At 38.9% G+C, this 23,165-nt stretch overlaps 3 protein-coding genes across 4 annotated transcripts; all 3 read right to left on the bottom strand.

The window, feature by feature from the left end:
- Window positions 1–449: 449 nt before the first annotated feature.
- LOC122765352 (cytochrome P450 20A1) lies at window positions 450–5,422 on the bottom strand. The gene is made up of 13 exons (XM_044019578.1): window positions 5,020–5,422; window positions 4,426–4,475; window positions 4,029–4,195; window positions 3,797–3,942; window positions 3,551–3,718; window positions 3,220–3,298; window positions 2,749–2,861; window positions 2,604–2,658; window positions 2,033–2,153; window positions 1,712–1,823; window positions 1,443–1,507; window positions 1,255–1,344; window positions 450–1,040 (listed from the first exon to the last, which is right to left on the bottom strand). Exons 1-13 carry the CDS (start codon window positions 5,089–5,091, stop codon window positions 890–892), a joined length of 1,389 nt encoding a protein of 462 aa, XP_043875513.1. The 5' UTR covers window positions 5,092–5,422; the 3' UTR covers window positions 450–889.
- A 74-nt stretch (window positions 5,423–5,496) lies between these two features.
- Window positions 5,497–11,097, bottom strand: tmem237b (transmembrane protein 237b). The gene is made up of 14 exons (XM_044019579.1): window positions 10,924–11,097; window positions 10,693–10,728; window positions 9,030–9,061; window positions 8,912–8,925; window positions 8,745–8,816; window positions 8,173–8,301; window positions 7,916–8,009; window positions 7,321–7,484; window positions 7,111–7,243; window positions 6,825–7,016; window positions 6,281–6,354; window positions 6,104–6,191; window positions 5,903–6,024; window positions 5,497–5,813 (listed from the first exon to the last, which is right to left on the bottom strand). Exons 1-14 carry the CDS (start codon window positions 10,942–10,944, stop codon window positions 5,749–5,751), a joined length of 1,236 nt encoding a protein of 411 aa, XP_043875514.1. The 5' UTR covers window positions 10,945–11,097; the 3' UTR covers window positions 5,497–5,748.
- Window positions 11,098–11,224: 127 nt separating this feature from the next.
- On the bottom strand, window positions 11,225–22,718 carry mpp4b (MAGUK p55 scaffold protein 4b). 2 transcript variants are annotated; one of them, XM_044050812.1, is made up of 22 exons: window positions 22,528–22,691; window positions 21,277–21,408; window positions 21,071–21,192; window positions 20,494–20,571; window positions 20,313–20,396; window positions 19,954–20,085; window positions 17,002–17,083; window positions 16,166–16,251; window positions 15,985–16,059; window positions 15,696–15,892; window positions 15,379–15,437; window positions 15,256–15,270; window positions 15,127–15,168; window positions 14,836–14,856; window positions 14,693–14,707; window positions 14,515–14,553; window positions 14,225–14,398; window positions 13,254–13,334; window positions 12,952–13,045; window positions 12,454–12,562; window positions 12,207–12,341; window positions 11,225–12,063 (listed from the first exon to the last, which is right to left on the bottom strand). In XM_044050812.1, the coding sequence occupies exons 2-22, from the start codon at window positions 21,347–21,349 to the stop codon at window positions 11,869–11,871; spliced, it is 1,908 nt and encodes a 635-aa protein (XP_043906747.1). In that variant the 5' UTR covers window positions 21,350–21,408; window positions 22,528–22,691; the 3' UTR covers window positions 11,225–11,868. The 2 variants fall into 2 exon arrangements, with proteins under 2 accessions (XP_043906747.1, XP_043906757.1); XM_044050822.1 differs by lacking the exons at window positions 11,225–12,063; window positions 12,207–12,341; window positions 12,454–12,562; ... (10 more) ...; window positions 15,985–16,059; window positions 16,166–16,251 and adding exons at window positions 17,314–18,213; window positions 19,010–19,421 and having other exon boundaries at window positions 17,016–17,083; window positions 22,528–22,718.
- Window positions 22,719–23,165: the final 447 nt, after the last annotated feature.

Consider the following 23,165-nt stretch of genomic DNA (forward strand, 5'->3'; position numbering starts at 1 on the left):
AGACTTCATTTATCTGCTTCAGAGCAGGTCTGGTGGAAACAAAATTTGTGTTTCCAAAAGGGCCCCATTGTCTCACAATAATGCATAATAATAAAATAATCACATTTGGGAAGGTGAATTACATGTATGTAATATGGAGATGCAATGTTTACAGACAGATTTTTTTTTAAATTTATAATAGTGAATTTTAAATATGACTGATATATATATTATTCATAGGATAATTTTGTGCTGTAAGAAATAGTTATATTTATACAGTTTTCTGATGTCATCAACAGCAAACAATTTATCTACAAATCGAAAAAATATCTGATGAAAATAATATTTAACTTTGTGCAAATATTTCCAGGTTATTTGACACTGCTATTCTATAAGTTTCCTTTTAGTTTCACATATAGAAGTAGCAATAATATACAATACAAATTAAAAGGATGACAAACTCACTCAAAATCTTTATATACATATTTAATTATGTAATATTACTCTACAAAGAATTATGTTGCCTAATTTAATAATAATAAAAAAAAGTTTTGGAAACAAGTCCAGTGGAACAATTTGTGTGCTACCGTATGAAAACACTGAGGTCGCATCTTTCAACAAATGCAAATGCGACCTGTGCCCAGACAAGGCATCAGTTGAAAAAGCACTAGAAAGGCAACCATGGTGAAGTGGTAGTGCAAGCTGAGTGCAAAACAAAAACCTAATTTTGCACATAAATGCCCCCAAGGATGCAGATTTAAAGTTTAATTCCAGGAAGTGTGAAAATATGGGTTATGTGAGTCATGGGCTTAAATATGACATCTCTCTCTAAGACTGGATTCTTGACATTCAAAAAATACTGAGTAATTGAACTCCTTAGCTCTTCTGTGGCTTATTATTGTGACCTGTTCTAGTTCCTTTTGCTGACAGTGATCCAGGTTTCATCCTTGGGTGAGGCGACCAGCTCAGATTTGACCTCCATGACTTGTCCTTTCAACTTGTGCAGCTTCAGTTGCCGCACCAACGTGCTGAGCAGGACTGTAGCTACAGTGTAGGCGAACCTGTCAGAGAAACCAAATGATAATAATAACATTATTAATGTTTCCCTGAAAAATGCAGCACATCCATACACAGATTTTGACATTAGCATTTGATAAAACTCAATTTACATCCAAAACAGCACATTAAAACCTCAGGTTGTACAGCTCAGCTGTAAAAAGAAAATATGCTTGAATGCTTAAAAGAGTCAGAAGAAATTGTAAAATTCTACAGTACCTGAGCTCAGGACACGTCTGATTTCCAGAGAATCCAAGTAGGCAGAAGGTCTTCCGCACTGATTCCTCCTCAAATCGATCTGGGTTAAACCTGGAAGATTTCACAGTAATAATCACCAGCTTTTGTTTTTTTTTTGGTTTTTTTTAAATATAATTTTAACTATCAATATTAATTTAAGAAAAACAAACATGTATGGGGTGCTCCAGGTGTCAGAATCTTGCAGGATTACTCCCAAAGCGTAGATCACTAGAGTCTGACAATAAAACAACAATACATTAAACGTATTAATATTACATAAATACAAAATATTATTGTTATTTTTTAACTCTAAAATGAATGATTCTTCAAATCATTTCTGTTCTCAAGGCTTCTTTACAAGAGACCAAACAATAACTTCCGATTGTCTGGGTCTAATAATGTGACTAAGAGATGAGGAGAAATGGACAGACACACAAACCTCTTTGGGGATGACGTGTTGATCAACTTTGCCCTCCATTTCCTGAAGCCGGGCAGCGACAGGGGTCAGCTTGGCAGTCCTAACTGTCTCATTAAGAACCTGCTGGCAGTATCTTTCCAAGGACAGGAATATTATGAGACTGGGTTTAATAAAAGCATCAACCATGTCTGTAGATGTAAATATGATAAATATATGTAAGTAGGATTTAAATACCTTAACACGAAGTTGGCATCATTAATAAGTTACTGTGCCCCCATTCATGTTTATGAAACAATGTCATGTGCTTGGCTGGAGATTTAAATCAGACTCAAAAATCCTTACCTGAGCTGTGAAATCTTGTCCAAGGAAAGTGGTTCTGAACCCAAAACTTCCTCCAGCTCCTGGTACAACTTGTCCTGAACTTCTTCAGAGGTGGACAGGAAGTGAAGAGCCCAGATGCACACTGCCATAAAACATAATTTACACTGGAGTGTTAGAGATTCATTTGACTCAGGAGCATTCATATACCTTTGAAGGTGATTCTACGGTTGAATTTCAATATGATACCACTCCACTACAACAAATATTGATTATTATAAAAATTTAAATGCAACTTTAGTGAAAGCAATTGTTGAATTCAAAACACACCAAAATGCAAGAATCAATAAATAATTTTGAAAATGTTTAGGCAGAAATGTCAACAGTATTCCTCCAAAACAAGGTCTTGCTGTCAAAATAAACTTTTTAACTCTTAATTGGACTCTGGAAATTGTGATGTATCTTTACTAATACGTGATACTAATCCTGATATTTGTTATAATATTAATATTATTGCTTGTTGCAGCCTTGATTCCGTTATTATTCAACTGGCTATTTGTGAGAATACACTTTTTTTTTCATCAATGTCACTTACAGTTTGCAGCAATGACGCATCCAGCCAATGTGAAAACCATGCAGTCCTCCATGATCTGAAACAAACAACAAAACTCACCTCAGCACTTCTTCACTTCAGTTATCGCTTAGGTTTTGAACCAGAGTGGGACCTCATCAGTATTCACCTGTCGCTCTGTGAGGCTGGACTGAAGGAGGCCATCTACAAACACTGTCTGCTTCCTCTGGGCTTTTCTCTCCTTCACCAGTGACAGCAGCACAGCTTCCATCTCTGACAGAGCTGAACTCCCAGGGAAAAACAATAAAAGATATAATAATTACACTGCTTATTTATTTTACATTTTTGAAAAAGTCTGCACTTCAAGCATCATGCTACTATTTCTTCAGACAGCATTCACAATTAGCCAGCGTGAAACAACTGCTTTCAGCAGGGAACTCAGTAATGGCTTTTCACTGATTGCGATGCTAACACAGCACGAGTTGTGCATGTCTGTTCTTACACTCTTTTTCTACCTGTCTATCACACAGCATTACACACAGATCATAGCTGAACCACTGCTGTTCCCACATGTGTTTAAGGGCCAGGAAGGAAAAATTAAGACAAAATAGAGAAAAGTAAAAATGAAAACATCTCTCACCCTTCTCATAATGTCCTTTTCTGCTGGCGCTCTTCTCAAGAGAACCATCCAAGTAGCCTTTCCCAATTTCTGACCAGATCTGGTGGTGTTGTTGCAAGTAAGAGGATGAGAATGATTGACCCATTCCAACAGAACTTTTAACAGGTTTATAAAACATTTTATACCCCAAGATCTGCTGATAGCACTAAACAGGAATGACATGACCTGTTTTCAGCCACTGTAGTTAGTAAAGAATAGATGATTTAAAAAAACAAACAAAAAAAGTATGTGGAAAAGGCCACATTTTAACACCACCATGATGTCTGAGGTTTTTTAACATAGATTGCCTCACCGCGTCATGGTTCTTGCGGAAGGAGATGACCGCTGTGTCATCTTTGAAGCGTTCACCCAGGGCCAGCTGGGTGACAGTCTTCATGGCCAGGCCCAGCAGGTGAGCACACAATGGGATATGCTGATCATCTGGGAATGAGCTCCACTTCCCGACAAGCTCCTCCACAAGCTGGAAATCAAAAGATCATTACAGAGGATACATTTGATATCGCTTGGTATTTCTGTTCCTGGAACCTGCTGTACAAACCTTGAGCACAAGAGGAAAGTTGTTCTTCACTGAATTGTTGATGGCAGTCTCATACACCTTTTTTCTCATCACTGCCTCACTGACCCCACTTTGGATCCCTGACTGGTATCCTAGCAGTGACTTCAGCATCGTCTCAAAGGAGTCAGCTGTGAGGAGCAAAGAGAAGGTTGTTTTTTTCACAAATGTTTGAAGACTCAAGATGTATCTTTTTTTTTCTTGCTGTAGGACCTACTGGTGTGGTTGGGGTTGATGTGCTGCCGTAGCTGCTCCACACAGCCCAGGCTGACGACTGGACGACTGCCAAACCAGAATGATGCCACAGATCCAAACTCCTGATGCAGACTGACAAGGAACTCATGTAGACTGCCTCTGTTTACAATGTCCTGCAGGTTTCCATCCCTGACGGAGCAGATGGCAATGGATGTGAATCTACTTTGAACAGCCATTTGATACTCACAGTCCTGTACTTGTGATGTGGGACTTGACTCCAAAATGTGAAAAATTAGAGTTAGAATTTCAGGCATAGATTTTCCATACCAAATGCTTTGAGATGAAAGAAATCTAAACACACATTATTTAAATGTTTACATCTGGAAGTTAATACCAGCTGGTGAAACATATCAACTCACTTTTCATCTGCAGGGTTGAAACCTGGAATGCCAGAGGCTCTTCTGGATGACTAGAAATAGAAATGGTAATGACATGTTATTTACAATAAAAATCATTTGCTTGTACGATTTACGATTGTATATTATGCATAAGTGCAGTTTCAACACAGGAGCTCGAACACATACTGACTTAGCTAATGTGCCATGAATCAGCTTATTGTTGAACTTATGCTTTGTCACATGGAATCACATTTGAAAAATTGCTAATTAAAGGCTTCGTCTAACGGTAGCCACTACGAAACTACTGCAAGTACTCCATATCATTGTCTTAGTTATTCGGATAAAATCGGCTTACAAGTGGCGTGCTTTCTGGCATTTGATTCAATAATATTTTTAGTTTTGTAAGTAATTTGGGCACACATATTGGCGCTGGTACCTGCTCACTCTACATGTGCACTGCAGTGAACCTTTGTTCAGTGTCGTGTGACAGGAAGATCATTAAGACTCGGCAAGATCTTAAATTGGGCATGCAAGATGTTCGGGAGAGAGGAGACTGTGAAAACAACCTCCCAGGATAAACAAAACAACTAGCTGCGTTGCTACTTCGAAACATACCGGGTACAAGTAGAGAACAGCGCCGACTAAAATGATGACAAAGGTGACAGCAAAAATGGCAAAGTCCAGCATGACTGCTCGGTTGTAATAGGACAATTGTGTCAGCTTTTAGTCATGAATAACTGGATAGTTCCCCCAACTCTTGACTAACAGTCACCACGTCTACAGAAACGTCAAACGTGAGATATCTGCGTTCCACTGCACAGCCTGGGGGCGGGGTGGTACAGGCAGACCAAACTAATGTAAAAAGATGAAATCGATAAGCTCTCACACAGCGCTGTCTTGGTAGAAACGTAGCATTCACAAAAGGATTAGGAATTGTAATCGTGGGCTTTATGTGATATAAATTGATGTCAATATTTATTGTTTTTATTGTATTTTAGTTCGACAACTTTTGTGAAAATGCCTCCAAACAACAGAAAAATAATTTCCTAACTTAAAATAATACAAAAATCTAAACATCAAATACCATCAACATCTCTTTCTAAGGAATTTATTGATTTCAACAATGTACAATTATACAATATAATTATTGTAGAAAATAAATGATCCTCAAGTGTCAGATTCTGGCTGGTCAAAGGTGAATAAAAATATGTTGTTGGATTTGGTGAATAAAACCCTGACTATACAGTAATGTACAAATATAAAAATACTAAAAACAAAACACAGTCAGAACTCCAAAAATATAGTGCAAATATTTGTGCAAAATGACAACAGAGCTGAAGTTCCTCAGGCAGTCATTTCTGATTTTTCTTCTGGTTTGGGCAGCTCAATCTCCATGGTCATCAGATTATCTGATAAAAAGGACAAAACAGTAAAGGTTGGATTTAGATTTTCCTATTTATTCAAAACACAAATACAAATGCAGATTATTGTCTCTCACCCTCAGTGTAGTCAATCTCAGGTCGTGTGGCGGTCAAGATCCAGGCCAGGCCAACAAGCAGCGCCACCACCAGGTTGACTGTCATCCATGGGTGGAGGATTTGGTGCTCTGACCCCGGAGGCCTAGAGAAAAAAATGCTCAGGTTTCATATCCTGACTTCACAATAAAAAGTTAAACTGAGCATTAAAATAGTGAGCTCACCATAGTGTTGTGTTGAAGGATGGGTAGAGGTTGATCCGATCAGCCGTCATCTGCTGGCTCAAACAGAGTACCAGCGCTGAGAAATACACTGCATGAGGGAAATAAATGAGACAAGAAAAGTGAAATGAAATCAAACACATTCCATTTGAGAAAAAAAACACTTTATTGTGTACTCACAAAACACAGCGAGAGCAAGAGGGTCCAGCGTGATAAACTTTCGCAGAGCCGTGATGCCTTTGGCCAGATTCACTCTGAGGGGCAGAGTGTTTACACACAATGTGAATGACAAAACAAGATTTTACTGCTTTTCTTTCATGATTGGGAATTACAGTTAAACCCAGCAGAAAACAGCAAAAGGCAATCCAACAGTAATAACTTGAAGTCAAGGAAATGTCAGGGATTCCTGCAACATTTCCTCCCGTTTCTGTTTCATAAAACGCTCTGAAAATGAGCAAAGAAGACATATAGATGGGATATCAGGTACAGAATCCAACACAAAGGCACTATCGTGTTTGTTTCACATGCTTTTATTGCAATGTGTAAGCATTCCCTGGAGTATGATAAGGTAAAGTTTATCAGAAAGTAGAAGATGTCAGAATACTGCAGGTATGTGGCATCTGGACCTCAATTGGATTAATATCAGTATCAGTAGAAATTCAAGGTATATTGGTATCATATTGGACACTACAATATGTGCTATGGAGCCATCCTAAATCCTTACCTGTCAAAGGCAGCCACAGTGCTGATGGCGAGCAGCATGTAGAGCAGCGACTGGTAGGGGTAAGACAGGCTGTGGTACTGCTCCAGCAGGTTAGATAGAGCAGTGAGGTGCTGCCCAGCCCACAAGTACAGCACCACGGTGTTCCACATGGCAAAACCTGCCAGGAAGCCTTGACAGATGAGCCCAAACTCTCTGAAGCGGATACAGCAGACAGAGAGGAGAGATGTTAAAAAAAGATGACACCGGGAGAGACGGCATGATGTTCTCATGTAAATGTTCCAGTCACCTGAAGCCTCTGTGCACTCTGACAGAAACATCTCTGGTGTTCCACAGAGGCTGCGTGTGGTGGAAGTCTGTCATGTGATCCATCTGGTCGCTGGTCTTCTTCCAGTCTGAACGCTCCACAGCCTGGAAACGCTCTGCACATACACACAAAAAGTTCAGTGCAACCACTTTAAATTTAGCAACCTTGGCCTCCTCTTTGGTTGTCACTCACTGTTTCTCTCTACAAAGACTTTCCCAACCGGCTGGCTTTGACCCTGGGGGGCTGAGAACAGGGAGTGCTGAGAGAGTGGAGGAGGGGTGTCAGTGATAATATCATCCTCCTCTATGTCTTCTAATTCTACCTCAGGATGCTGTGCCTCAGCGACTTTTGGCTTCCTAAAATTGCAAGAAGAAAGGTTATTTTAAAAATGTGACATGTATGGAATATAATCAAAATTGTACTAATTGAAATGTTTAAAATTTGAAATACAACAATTATTTGTAGACACGTCTTTCTACAGTTCACATGAGAGTACAATTTGTTCAGACGCTTTGGGTAATTAGAGCTGCGATTATAATATATTAACAGAAACTTATTCACAAATAAATAGATAATTGACCAAATAGATGATTCAAGCAAAAATGTCAAAAAGCTTTTGATACTAATCTATGTATTTCGTGGTCCAACATGATTGTAAAATATGCAAGTATTCAAATAACAGATTAACAAAGTAAAATAGCTGTGGTCCTCCATGGTGAGTAGATATAACATGTAGTGCTATAATAAGTCTTTTAATTGTACCTATTTTGTTTTCAGTGTCTCTCACCTTTTCCTTTTGGGTTTTTTGACCACCTCCTCACCATCTGTGGTCTGATCCGCTGCATCTCCACTCACCAGATCGGCCTGGTCATCTTCAGGATCTGAAACCCCGACACAAACATGAACTTCCACGTCTTTAAATGTCGTGTTATTCGTTAGGAATTCACAGATGGGCCATAGTGCCTGGTGGTTTTTACAATAACTTTTTTGTCATGCTGGAAAAGCCTTCATGAATACAGGAGAACTATGGCGTCTCTTTTTTACCAATAGTGTGTATTTTCTTTTTCTTCTTCCTCCTCTGTGGAGGAGCTTCAGGAGCGGGTTCAGGGGAAAGTTGCTCTACAACCTCAGATTCTCTTCTGCTGCCCAGACCTCCCATCTTCATCTGCTGATCTAAAAAGCAATCATGGACAGTAGTCAGGCATTTTATTCTAAAAGGTGTTTTCAGTAATACAAAGCTACCTTTCACATTCATTTCCTATTTAATGTTTAGGTTTTTTTTGGTATTTTTTCAACTTTTGAGTGATTTAAACTCTTAGTCTGCTGTAAATGGATGTTAATGGGAAAAATTCTATATAATAAATAGTGTGACAAAATATATACGTGCAATATATCATAGTCCTGAGTCATGAGATAAGATAATCAATACACTGGCACCAAATATTGATATTTATCTATCTGCTTTAATTACCTGCTTATAGGTAATATTTCATTATTCAGAAATATTTGAAACACATTTTCAGCAACATAGATAATATGTAAATAAATAACTGTATTTAGTTGGACTGGTCATTAAAACAAAACAAATTAAGTTAATTAACATTTCTGTCTCATACCGTCCACATCATCGACTCCACTGTTCTGTTTTCTCACTCTCTTCTTCCTGTGTCTTGGTGCTGCGTCTTCTGCTGCACAAGAAAACAAAACAAGCTTTAGTCAGAAAATGAAGAAGGATTGAACATTGAAAATGTCATCAACATATTTTCAAAGCATCCTCACTTACCAGCTGTGTCTTGGCTTTGCGTTGCATGCAACAAAAAACAAAAGATAATAAGAAAAATCCTGCATGAATACTGTAGGTGAATGCATACTAAGATCAAAGCTAAAGATGTTAAACCTACCTGGGCATTGAGGGAAGTGTTCGGTGACCTCGCTGAAAAGACAAAATCAACCATGACTCAGTAACGTCTGATTAATGATCTCTACTGACTTTTGTAAAACCACACAGTTTACATTACAAAACAAATCATAAATGCATAGATGTATGTTATAATCATAACAACTCCTAATAATAGGAATGACCTTTACTTGCATGAAAAAGATATTAAAAGTGTTTATCATAAATCTAATGCAATATTTTCTCGCCTGCTTTTTCTTCTTCTCATTATCATTGCTATTTCTTACTGTTCCTTATATTATTCCTATTTTTTGGATTTTTATTTATTACTACAGGTACATTACAGCCACTTCCTTTTTCTAGGAAAAGAAAGAAACAGAGTAACATGCTAAATTTAGCACTCTTCGCACCACTCAGTCTTATCACTTGACAGAGCGTAACTACTACACTGAGAACTATGACAACACACTAACAAATCACACACTTAACCAGTGGGGAAATTGGATTAGGACGGCACTTGGATCCAAATCACAAATTAGATATCCTTGAAAACAAAGAGCCCAGTTGTAAATTAAGAAATGTGTTTGGAATTAAGACCAACATTTTTACACTCTGTTCTCACAAAACAAATCACCCAACATCAAGCACACCATAAGAGGCTAGTTAAATCTTTGACAACTGCATAATAGTGGAACCGGCATGGATAAGACGGCTAAGATAAAAAAATAAAACCTTACCACAGTTTTTCTGGCCATTTCACACAAGAAGCAAGTAAGTAAGAGAGAAGTGAAGCTGCATGTAACATCCAGTCTGTTAAACCCCTTAGTGGATTACTCAGTGCAAAGGTCAAAGGTCAAAGCTTTTTTTTTTTTCAAATGTCAGTGTGTATCTGGAGTAATCGTTTTGACAAATGACAATATGCTTTACATTGTCCCAAAAAAGCACAGACAACTTTAAAACATTATTCTATTTCTTCAAGGGTTTGATGGGTGATAATGTAGGAGTAAAGAAGTCACATTTCAGAGGTGAGATGTGTGTTTTAGGCATATTTCTCCTATGCACCATGGACATGGAATGAGCAGCACAACATAATTTCACTACAGACACTGCCTTCTTTAAACACAGTTAAAGGCGTTTAATGAACCACCATGAAAGAAACATGTTGTTTAACATAGCCTTTCTTAAGGGTTCAGATTATGGATCTTGTTGTTATGGCCTATATACTTCTGCACTTTACTTTTGTGAATAAAAAATATCACAGGGAGTCAGGTTTTCTCCTAATTTGTACTTTTTAATAGCTTTCAACTTGAGTTAATTGGGAATGATCATTCACAGTACTGTTATACTGTCCAAATAAATTATTTTAAGAAAACTGTGAACAAGTTGAATCTGAGAAGTCTTTTAACTCAAGTACTAAATATAATTATTGCGTTAATAGTAGCATAGTGTAATTATTTGTAACTAATTGATTCAGCATTCAACAGTCAAATTATATTTAAATAGAAAAGAGAAGGTAGCGATTTCCTCAAATGAATCTGTCCACATGTTCAGAGGATGTATGGGTATAACTGCGACTGATATTTTTGCTGCTGTATGATGCACAACATTATTTACAACAACACAGTACAATACCCTGTTTAAATAACTGTAAAGAAACAAGGACAAACCGGTGGAAGAGGCGGGAGCTCCCTGGGTCGCATTTCCTACAAAAAAAATAATAACATGGAATATGAGTGGTTTACATGTTACATTTAAAAAACAAATTATTTATGTTGGGAATTATAAAATATATGCACAACCTTTAGCTGATGATACTTAATAAAATCACAACAACAACAATGAAGTAAAAAACTACAACATAGCGGTTCATAGGCTTAGGAAAAATAAACATTAGCTACCTTAGAGCCTCGTGTATCCATAACCTGAATTTTCTTAATCGTGCGTCTTTAAATATCCATACAGTTAAATAATGATGCGTTTGAAAGTATACATAAGAGGGTACAACCGAGTAACATCGAACAAATAATTACTTTTTGTCGTTCGCGCTGCAAACGGAAACAACTACCCGGACATATTTCAGAAAACACTTTGTTCCTGTTCCTTCAAAATAAAAGTTCTCATAAGGGCGTTTTACTATGGGGTTCCCATAGTAAACGAGAGTCGATTTCACAGACGTGAATAAAACACAGTAAGTCCACGTATACACACATTTATAACGTTTATTAATCTCACAAAGTACAGATATTAGAATGCCAATGCTTTGCTTTGTCAAACAAACAAAGAAACATGCAACAAGAATGAAAAACAAAATTGCTTTTCTGGTGTGTAAACATCCATTGGAAATAAGTTAGAATAATTTTTTGCAGATTTATGAAAAAACAGTTGACCAGTGCTCTTCAAATTAAACAAAATGCAATACAGGATAGCTATCTTTTTTATGAAAACACTCAATAATAATTTTAACATCGTGTAGTTCCATAAAGACTGAAAATAAAGTGTCCCTGTTGTAATGATAGTATAGTAACTGTCTAAAAATAATGTTACAACCCAGTGCTCATGAGAGGAAAGTGCAGCAATATAGAACCTGAAGGAAAGGGTTATGAGCAGCAACTAGGTAACAGAAAGGGGTGAGTCAGAACAGAGGAGGTGTGTAGGCCTAGGACCTTACAATAGTTAGTTTCGCTACGAGTAAATAAAAATAAATACAAACGTGACAGGAGTCCAGTATATAAATCAGAACAAACTGATTACAGGAACTAGTGATTTTATTTCCCAACATTTGCTGCCATAATATTACAAAGGAGGGCTGGGGGGTCAAATCCCGTTTTCTTCTCTGTCCTCTCTTAAGACTCTGTGGTGCTGGGTCTTATCCAACTGGCAGGGACCCACTGCGGCCCATCCTGCGCCTTCTTCACTGCAGAAAGCAGCTGGACGCAGGAGTCCTGCAGCTCGTCGTTGACAATCACATGGTCAAAAAACTGCCAGAATTGGGACTCCATCTTGCGGGCTGCTTCTTCCATCTCCTGGAAGTCTTCACTCTGTTGTTCACAAAATATTTTAAGAGTTAAGAAGCTAAGAAATCAGAAAACTTGTTTTAATAATGAAAAAAAATCAGTTATACTATAATCATCAGACATTTTTTTGAAAACAGAGTTGAAAATGTGGCAATGACAGAGCTTACTTTGAATGGTCTGTTGACATAGTAGTTGGTGGTGATGTAGGAATCCTGTCTGGTCTCCAGAAGGTGCGCCAGAGGTGGAGGCTTCACATAGATGATGTAGGCCTTCAACTCATGGGTCCTCACGGCCTGAATGGCCTTGACAGAGAAATCAAACACCCTCAAGTTATAGCTGTTGTTTGTTAAAGCAGCTAGTGATCATGCTTTAACTCACTTCATCGTTTCACAGAATGATTTTAATTTTAGTTACGTTTGGCTCAATGTCAACAACGCAGATCTTTCCGCTGTTTAAAACGTCCTTCACAGAACTGATGCTGGTGCCATACTGATTCCCTTTATACTCGCCGTACTGCAGGAACCTGTTGAACACATGGCCGTTACAAATAATATAATGTGCACAGACAGGGTTTTATCATTTCAATGGGTGTAGCAGACAACATGCATTTTCCAAACAATTCATGAACAAAATGTATTTGTGCAAAGTAAATTAATCAGTTTTGTGCTCTAAAAGGCCAGGACACTATACAAATCTGGGGCATTTAAAAATAAATTTAGTAGCATTACAATATTTAACATGTTATATCGCATACATTGGACCAGCTTATTTAGGTTCAAAAAGGGGGCCTTCCTATAGACAGGAAGAAGATGTACTAACGTAGTATGAAATGTAGTAGTTTCTTTGTAAATAGGTCATGAAATGTATAGTGTAAAGTGGATAGTCATGAATTCACAGTGGAGACTGTTGTACCTGTTGTTATAAACCATGTTGCTGAAGATTTCTCGGCTGGTGAAGAAATATTCTCTACCAGATTCCTCATATCCTTTGGGTGCTCTTGTGGTGTCTGGTAAAAAACAAACAAAAAAACGACTGTTTTTGTTTCTCTTTGAAAAAGACGCAACATTATCTTACACACATTAACAGAAATTGTGCTCCCAGAGAGAGGAAAAAACAACTGTGTGTTTTTATACATTTTCTTTTCTATTGATTTAAGTGTAAAATAATACACTGAAAATATACAATATCTATTATAATCTATATTTAATACATACGAGGTACAGCTCCCTGAAAGAGGTTGGGGTTCATTTCAATCAAGCGCCTCCGAAGTTCATTCACACCCACACCAGACGGACCTGAGAACAATCAGACAATATTAACATATACTTTATTGTCCCATAGGGAAATTTGTATTGGACTCATGCTGTGGATATGTATGCCCTCATAATATAATAAAATACAATAAAAGCAATCATAATAACAACAAAAGAAAACTTCATAATCATCACACATTGATTGAAGACATTTTATTCTTGATTGGTTTTAAATGCCATATTTAATGTTTTATAACTACTTTTATGTTGCCCATAAGTTTCTTTTTTGGTTTATCTAAAACCACACGGTTGGTGTAGTGGTTAGCACTCTTGCCTTTGCAGCAAGAAGACTGGGATTTGCGACCCATTCGGAAAAAAGAGCCTTTCTGCAAAAACATGCAAATTTGGGCATTAGGCAAATTGGACGCTCTGAATCAGAGATGTCAAACTCACAGCATGCGGGCCACATGTGGACCCCCAATTGTTATTATGAAAACATGGCCTTAAGTGTGTTTGCTTGCTGGTTGGAAAGGGGCGAAAAATTTCTGTTAAATTTCCAGAAACTTAACCTGGGATTGGGAACTGTAGTTTGGGAATTTGGGAAATATTCCTGATGTAATTGGAAACTTTCCATGGGAGTTATGGGAAAGCCTTATGAAGTACACGTCATTCCATATCAAAAGAAAACCCTTTTACTGTGGAATTCTGTGAACTATCATCATGAATATAATAATATAATTGTGATTTTGACCACAGTAGAGTCATTGGCCCCCAGGTCATGTGAGGTTGACACCCTCATTCTAAATTGACTGTGAATGTGAGAGTGGATGGTGGACCCCGACTTCTGCCCTAGCTCAGCTGGGATTGGAACCAGCGTCCCCAACGACCCTCATGTGGAGGATGAAGCGGTACAAGATGGATGGATGGTTTACCTAAGAGTGCGATGAGGCGGTGAGTGTCCTGTGGGTGGCGCTGGTAGCGTACCACTTCCTCGTAGGGGCTGTTGAGGGCGCTGTAGCAGCCGCTGGTACAGAAGGCTTGGCAGGATGGCTGGGTGGTGCTGTGAGAGCGCCGCCTACACAGACGCATGCTACACCTGAAACCAGCTGTATTGGTCAGTGAAAAGGAAAAATATATGATATGAACTCAGGAAAACAAACAGTATTTACAATATGAAGAGTTATACATTTTATTTAAATAATTCTCATGGTTAAAGACTCACCTAAGTAAATCCCTTCAGAGTTACTGCTGAAATCATCCTCTGTTTTTTTGGAGGAGAAGCATAGAGAGTTACAGATGGAAAATGGGGAAGGAGATAAAACACAAAGTGGATGGATAATAATTTGCTAGTTAACTGCCCAGCGGGCAGATTCAAAGAAAAGTAAGGAGGTTTTCTTCACCCTCTCTGAGCTCCTCTGACATTTCCACCATCAGAAAGCAAAAAGGATTTGGAAAAGAAACAACCAAAGGTCAGAAAACAAAGCGTCATTTTTGACACTAATCTCAGACTGAGACCAGATTAAATTATCAAAGACTTACCTACCAGATTCAAATGCCTCCTCATCTGTCAGGAAATAAAAACACACATACCAGGGAATGAATCACAAAACAGCAAAGACGCACAAAACATTTGTGTAGAAAAATTCTGAATACACAGCAGCCATTTTGAAAGGTTATAGTAGGAAAATCTAATGTTTAAATAATCAAATTAATGATGGCTGTGTTCCATTTACTGCTTCACATTGTCCTGTGATCAATGACATGTGTGCTATCCCTGCTAAAACATGTCAGAATGGTGCAAATAAAAAGCTTCCAATGACAGGTTAGACGTTACCTGCTTCAACACATTTCTCATCAATGGCCATCATGTCTTCTTCTGTGGGTGGAAAATAAACAATCACATGCAGAACAGAAGATGTAAAAATTTCTTTTTTTTTTTGTTTTTAGTGACAGCTGTCCTTACCCTCCACTGTGCTCACTTCAGTAATCGTGAATAAAACACAACAAAAAAAAGGTCAACTGTGAAACAGAGATGAAAGACGATGATCAGAGATGAGAGAGAGAGAGATCATTTGGATGAACTTACAGGTCTGAGTGCAGGTTTGTGGCTGATAAGGCTGAGACCACCAGAACTCCCTCTGCTTCCTGTCAGACAAGCAGATTCAGGTTTGTATTCATTCATATGAATCAGAATAATTTTGTTGTCTGTGTTGACAGAAAATCATCTGTACACACAGAGCATCCTATTTATAAAAGTACATTTATAACTATAATGGCAGTGGTAATAAAAATAATTGCGATAAATTGTAGTTCTTATAATGTCTCACTGACATCACCGTTAAATGTCTGATTAGATTTCGCATCTTTCTTTCTTTAATTTTAAACCTGGAAAAGTCTCCTGACCGTTTCAGCAGGTTGGTGGACGGGATGAGGCCAGCGCAGGCTGTGTTGCTGGGCAGTTTCTTCGCCTGCCACCAGAGGGCGTCGGTCTGGTCCACGATCTCAAGGACGTCGCCTTTTCGGAAGCTCATACCCGCGTCGGCACAGGGGATGGTCGGGTCTTGCTGAGGGGTGTAGTCGACCAAAGCCCGCACATAGAGCTAACATCAGACAAATTAGATGAAGGAGGTGATATGAAGGCGTGAAAAAAAGGACATAAAAGTATGAAAAGTGGGTAAACATGATGATTTACCATCGTCTGGTTGTGGATTGGCCTTTCTGTGATGGGAACGACCTTGAACATGATGGTGCCTTGTGACCTGGCTTGCTGAATAAAACACCATGGTTTAATTAGCAGATATGCAAACAGAGTATTTTGATTTTACATAAATACAGAGGAGCAGTTGAGTTGAATTCAGAAAACAGTGACCTACCACAACTTGGATAACTTGCTCCGGCTCCATTCCATCCACAGGAAAACCATTCACCTCTATGATGCGGTCTCCAGCGTGAAGTAGACCTACACACACACACACACACAGGTTTACACAACTTTTCTTTGTAGGACATTGCACTGACTTCCATTCATTTGAACAGCCTGAAAAAAACATTATTCCTAATCTTAACCATGGCCTGTCAATGCCTAACCCAAACTTTAACCTAACCACAATTCAAATCTTAGTCCTAAACTTAACTTTTCTTCCTCAGAAATCAGGTTGGGGTGGAGTAGCTCAGTGGTTAAGACCAGTACCCTGTGTGCGAAAGACATCATGGTCGCAATGGTCGCAAGTTCGACTCCACCCCTGGCTGATTGTACTCAATTCCATTGTAAGTCGCTTTGGATAAAAGCGTCTGCTAAATGACATGTAAAAAAAAAAAGGTTCTGCCATATTAGGACCAATTTCTTCTTGTATTATGGACTTTTAAGTGCTTCCTTAATAAACTGGAAACAAATAATAATCTTCAAACAATGTTTTTTTGCAATTAGAGCTTAATCTCATGGTAAAGAAAAGGGAAAGGTAATAATGCAACATTACGGACGCCAACTGCTACAAAACACAAAAGACTGAAAATAAAAAGATTTTAAGGGTCACTCATGACTCAACTGATGCTGAACCTTGACCAGGCTTTAAAGTAAGTTGAGAGTTTGCTTACTTTGCAGACTCCCCTGTATTGTTATTGCTGAAATGAAGCCATTTAAATGTTCAACTTCTCAATAATAAAAATCTTAAAAATACAGTAAGTTCAACAACATGAAAAATAGCCTTACCACTTCGATCAGCCAGCCCTCCATGAATCACCCGAGCAATGGATATCTCTCCCGTGATCTCGTTCCTCTTTATAGTCGCTCCCTAGAGAAGAACGAGACCCAAGACACAGAATAAACAAACGTGAGCCAGTTACACTAACGGGCACAAATAAAACCAAAACAGTCAGTGCAAAGACACAACAACAAATGAAGTTCTTGAGATGAATGCTCCAGGTGTCTGACATGGTTGGTGAAAGGAAAGCAAGAGTGGAAATAAATGAAAGAATGAAAGGGTCCACAAGACGATGGAAAAAAAGGTCAACTGCTGCTCACTGTGCATGTTTAGAAGTCAGCCAATCTGCAGAGACGCTTTTAAGGAGCCAAAAAGATATTCTTCAGCATCTTTCATGCCTTCCTCTTCTTTTTCTTTTTCTTCTTTTTCTTCTTCTTTCTTCTTCTTCCGTGGCTTTAAGTAACCACCATTCTGCTTGGGCTCATCGAGGCCGTTGGTCAGTGTATGCCTGGATGTTTTCTTCCGTGGTGAGGCAGTGTTTCTGGTTTCTACTCTGGGTCGAGGTGATCCGTGGCAGGACACAGACAGGCAGCTGATGTCCAAGGAGGTGGAGGGAGCGTCCAGATAGCTGCTGAGGGAGCTGGAGGAGGAGGTACTGGAGAGAAGTGAGGGGAAGGAACATTTAGCTTGGTGTGTCAGAGACAGACGTTCCTCTTGGGTTGTTGTGTTATATCTTGGTGAGCTGTTTTCCTCACAGACTGCAGGATTAGGTGAGTTGATGTTAGTCCTAGTGTTGGTGAGGAGAATCTGAAGCCGCTCCACCGCCTCAGCGAGGAGGACTAAGGCCTGCGAGTTGTCCTGCACTGTCTCAGACATTTGTTCAGTGGCGACTGCCATCTTCTCCCCCAGGAGCTTGATGTCCTTGGTGCTGCTCTCCATGGAGCTGGCGGCCATTTGCACAGTTGTCCTGAGCTCATCCAGACTCTCCTGCTTGGCAAGCTCCACAGGTGGCATCCCCGTGACACAGTGAGGACGCATGGGACTTGGGGGAGCTGTGCGAATGCGAGGGCTTTGAAGCCTTGTAGACTGTAGGTAGTCACGTATACTAGAGTAGTAAGGTTCACTGAGGTGTGGACGGGACCTGGTCCAACGCTGGGAGGCGGAAACACATTCTTCTGTCTCGTCCTCATTTCCTCTGTCTTGCTCTTCTGCGACGTTGTCTCCAATGAGAAAACAGACATAATTTATTTGTTTACTGTTTTGTGTCCAAATAATTTCAATATTTACTTTCTTTTGGTTCAGTTTGTGGTCTATACCAAATGAGAATGCAGTGTTTTACATCACAGCTACAGCCTACACCAGCCCATAAGCATAAACTCAGAATAAAGCCTTATAGAGCTGAGGGGAGTGGGAGTCAGCTGATAATTCTCTGATATTATTCTTACATTACAGTGCAGTAACTCTGATATTAAGATATAATATTAAGACTAAAATAGATATGATATTGTGATATTAAGATATTAAGACTAAGATATTACACATAACTATGACTCAGTAGGACTTTTACCCAGAAGGTGAAGAGTTAAATTTCTCCACTAATCTACATAATGATGGGTCCCTGACACTTAACACCAAGTAGCTTCTGAAGGCAGCATGTGAATGGGTGTAAAAGAACAACCCTGCGTGTTGATGTACTGTATGAATGTATGAGTGAATGGATGTGAATGGGTGAATGGCAAATGGCATACTACTTGTGAAATAACATGATATTAGTGCATTATTATCTCCTTATTACCACAATATTATCATTATGTCCAAGCTGAAAACTGCATTAGAAATGATGTAATGTGAGTATAAAAATGATTACCATGCAACTAACATGTTGTTACTGAACTGTAAAGAATAATAATAATCATCGACATGTAAAAAAAAATAAACCCAAAACACTTGGATGAGGGTTAGGGTTAGGGTTTACATTTTGTGCTTCGATCAAATGAGGCTCAGATCTTTTCTTACCCATCAGAACTGAGCTGTAGACTGAAGGTGTCAAGCGCGGCAGACTTTGCTCCCAGAGCAGGTGGGTGTAACAGACTCTACACTGACTTATTGGCTTCCTGCAGCACAGCCCACGTGTACTTGTCGGCTTATAGTGAAGTGGACGAGACGGCCAAGGCCTTGCTGTGTGACATGGTAAATCATCTGGAGGGAAGTTTCCTCTCCGAACTCCCCACCAAGATAAATCATTCACTTCCGAGCTTTGGTTCTGAGCAGCAAGGCTCTGGACCGTGAACACCCCGCCTCGGTGAGGCCTCTGTCGGTTCAGGTGTCTCACGGTTTCCCAGTGACTTTGAAATCTCCTCATGGGGTTTTTTGCACAGTGAGTGGAAGCACTGGGCAGCGGCAGCTCGACTCTTTGATAGCTGCAAAACTGTGAGACAAGAGAGTCCCTCAAAGGTAGAGGAAAATATTTAACAAAGGAACATTGACTTCCACATATTAGTCATTGGTTATATCTGCTTATAATTGTCAGACATTTATGTTAAACCCATGAGCACACAGTAAAGGAAAAATCTACAGACCTAAATACAGGACCATGGTGTGAGTGTTGAGTAGATAAGAAACATATTTTTTGAGAAGAGGAGGAGGGAGAGGAAGACTATTTAAAACTAAAACTAGGCACTAGTCTCAGAAATGTGTATTATGGCCTTGTAGTTTTGTTATAGTTCGAATTTATGTTCTGGATCCACTCTTATACTCTGTGATGTTTGTCTGAGGGGTTTCCCTACAAACCTGTTTTGTGTGTAGGGATTAACAAAAATAAAATTGCATATGTACAAAGAAGGGAAATCAAAATGTGGCCCTGATTTATAGGTCCGAAAAGACCTAAAAAGGAAAATATAAGCAAAAACCACATTTCATTTAACAATGTCGAATAAAGAAGCAGTGGTTGTGTAGCTCACCAGGGGCTGTTTGTTTTTGACCAGACAGACAATTCTTGTAGCTTCCTCATCATCTGGCAGGTCATCAGGCATCGGTGGCAGCACTGGCTCAAAGTCCCTCTGGGCCACCGTATCATGAGCAGAGAGAAGAGCCTACAAAACACACAGATCACATCAGAGAAATCATATCTGGAGTACATGAGAAGGAAAGCTTATGTTGATTTTTGAGTAAATTTTTATGCATATTTATTCCGTATCTTGTCCCACTGTGTGTGTGTGTGTTTCTGACTAAAACAATTTATATTACTCTTTGTTAGTAAATGATATGCTGAGAGCCAATAAAGAAATAAAGAAAGAGGAAATCAGACACGCTTGATTACCTGCAGGTGAGGCTGACGCAGGAGACGATAGAGCTCTCTGGCCTCTTCAGAGCAGCCTGGTCGTGCCCTGATGTCAATCAACAGCTACACACACAGACACGATGAACACATGATCACAGTTCAATTAAAAGCCTTTGCTGTGAGCATGACATGAATGATTTAAAACAGATCAGAGAGAAACCTGAAACGAGAGTCCTGAAGCACAGTCCAGAAGGGGCGCCGGGGTATCCCTCAGGAATTTCTCAAGACACTCGTATACCTAAAAACAGTGACATCAAATCTTCAAGGAAAGCTTCAAGGAGAACACTCTTGTATTTTTGTGTGGAGTGATAGGAAGTCTGATTTCGACAAATCCTGCTAAAAAAGCATCACATTCTGCTCAAAGTCATCATAGACAGTGTTAGATAGACAGGCAGACAGATGGATAGATGAAGATAGGGTATGCTGAGTAGGTATAGATATCATAATATATTAAAATATTAAAGATGATATAAAAACAGCTATACAAAGAAGGAAGAAAATATTGTATGTAAGCAAATACACTGCAGCTGTACAAAGAATAATGACTACAAATTAAGAATGCAACCAAATCGATGAACACAATCAACAATAATGAATATGTAGTGCAACTGAGCGGTTTTACGCTACTAGAACTACAACTGACGGAAAGTGGTTATTAACAGCAGAAGGACGATTCTTTAAAGAAGCTAAACGAGAGAACGAAAGTTTATTTTCACGTCTAATTGTGGCGTTCAGACCTTGAGCAGCGACTGCAGCCAGGAGGCGTTCAACAAACTGTGGAGAATCTCTGCTCCATCAATATCCTGATTCAGTGACTGCTTCACCTCCTCAATCACATCTGTGAGGATCTGACGCAGGCCTAGAAAAAACACACACACACAGTGGATTATTAGTAAGGGAACTTCAGTAAAATCTATAAATAAAGCAAAAGTGCCCTACTGACCCTCTTCGCCAAGTTCACAGTAAGGGTTTAAGACCTGAGCCTCCACTGCCTGCCTCATGGTCACGACGCTCATGACCTCTGACCTCTGACCACAATCCACTTCCGAGCTGCTTTACCAGGACTGGCAATAACCTGGACAAAAAAAGATATATATGTATATGTATGTACATATACATATATATACACATATATGTACATATATACATATATATATATATATATATATATATATATATATATATATATATATATATATATATATATATAAAACATTCAAGATTCAAGCACTTTATTGTCACTGTGTAACACAAAGAAGTCAGATGACCACAGAGGTGCATATAAAAATCCTCTTCAATATTTACACTGTAAATATTAAGTTGATGCTGTATATATTCTGGTTACTCACTGTCTATACCGCAGATTCCTTATTTATTATCTTAATATTTAATATTTTTTCCCATGTTGTATATCAATTGATGTACAGCATGTAAAATGCATGTTTAATATTTATCACCTTAACTTTGCTACTGTAACACTGTAAAGTTCCCGGCTGTGGGACAAATTAAGGAACATCTTATCTCAAAATCCCAAGGTTTAAATGAACAAAACACAAACAAATTTGTGATTATTTTAAAAGCAGACAAAAACGTAATGGCCAGGGTGCCATATTGTGCGAACAGTGCTGAGTCTAACCAGAAAGTATCCACAACAAGTGGTTTTTTGGCATTTGTAGAGGGAAAAAAAAAACTTATTCATGACAAGGTCAGAATGGTTCAGTGGTTGGTGTAATGGGATCAGGGGTTAGTGACACACTTGGCAGCACTTTGCAGTGTGAAAACAAAGATGTGTGCAGCATAATCTCTTGACAGGACAGCTTGTCGTACTTTTAAAAACTATAGAAATTTTGCCTGCATTAGGTCCATTTGATGTGAGAGGACCAAAAAAGGGACAAATGTCCAGATGCATTTAGGTGAGGAACGCTTTATCATCACAATCTTGAATTCAGCCCTGAACAACAAATGGATGTTTGTTTCTATTATTTGGTGTTGCATTGTTTTGTTGTCAAATAATTACACAATTTTTATCAGTAAAGAAATTTCAGCTGAAATATTTTGTTCATTACGTTTTGAGCAGAACACGCAGATTGGAGCTACTTAAGAGGTTAACATCCATCAAGCAAAGTTCTGTTATTAAAACTACATCTTCAAGACCGTACTTTCTTCGAAAAGAAAACAAGTTAATGCATTTTACCTCGAAGCCCAACTCCTTAGGAATGCTGCATCCTTTAATCCTGCAGGTTTCAGCTCCTAAATGGATGCAGGACACTGGAAATACGCCCAGGACACTGGACAGAGCACTGTGCTTTCATCGAGCATGAGAGAGAGAGAGGGAGAGAGAAAGAAGAGGGCTGTAATCTCTCCCGATCCCGCTTAATCCAAGTGAGCCAGCTCCCTCTGGCCACAGGAGGCCATATTCCTCTCTCACCAAGCTGCCAAATCTTCTTAACTCTTTCAGCTTTCAACAGCACGCAGGAGGAGCGAAGGGTAGAGGAGATGTCAGACTGAGAGAAAATGTAGGTGTTATACTTCATATCACAAGAGAAAGGTTTAGAAATCAGAGTACAATTTCAGTTCTGGCACGGGTGAAATAGTCTCTTTTTTACAGCAAATGCTCAAAAAGCTCTTGGTAAATAATGAACAGATCTGCTTATCTGCTGCAAGAGCAGGAGTTAATGGGGAGTGATGATGCCAGGATTAGAAATTTAGACTCTTTACTCAAACCCAACTATCTGTCAGGAATGGGGGGGGGGCAATAATCTCTTAATCAGTAAATAATTCTCTAAGGAAATTCAACAACTTATTTTAAAGCCTGGTTTAACATCTCACACC

The sequence above is a fragment of the Solea senegalensis genome, linkage group LG2 (genome assembly GCF_019176455.1).
Source record: "Solea senegalensis isolate Sse05_10M linkage group LG2, IFAPA_SoseM_1, whole genome shotgun sequence".
Lineage (NCBI taxonomy): Eukaryota > Metazoa > Chordata > Actinopteri > Pleuronectiformes > Soleidae > Solea > Solea senegalensis.

Coding starts and splice junctions, on each gene's coding strand:
- mpp4b (XM_044050812.1), bottom strand. CDS start 21,349: ATGAGCGTCGTGACCATGAGGCAGGCAGTGGAGGCTCAGGTCTTAAAC. Junction 12,342..12,453: donor TTGTTGACATTGAGCCAAAC/GTAACTAAAATT, acceptor TTCTCTGTCAAG/GCCATTCAGGCCGTGAGGAC. Junction 12,064..12,206: donor ATGTCAACAGACCATTCAAA/GTAAGCTCTGTC, acceptor TGTGAACAACAG/AGTGAAGACTTCCAGGAGAT.
- tmem237b (XM_044019579.1), bottom strand. CDS start 10,944: ATGGATACACGAGGCTCTAAG. Junction 10,729..10,923: donor TGGATACACGAGGCTCTAAG/GTAGCTAATGTT, acceptor TTTTTTTTGTAG/GAAATGCGACCCAGGGAGCT. Junction 6,355..6,824: donor ACTGTGGCTGCCTTTGACAG/GTAAGGATTTAG, acceptor TCTGCCCCTCAG/AGTGAATCTGGCCAAAGGCA.
- LOC122765352 (XM_044019578.1), bottom strand. CDS start 5,091: ATGCTGGACTTTGCCATTTTTGCTGTCACCTTTGTCATCATTTTAGTC. Junction 3,719..3,796: donor ACTTTCCTCTTGTGCTCAAG/GTTTGTACAGCA, acceptor TTTGATTTCCAG/CTTGTGGAGGAGCTTGTCGG. Junction 1,508..1,711: donor AACACGTCATCCCCAAAGAG/GTTTGTGTGTCT, acceptor TTTTATTGTCAG/ACTCTAGTGATCTACGCTTT.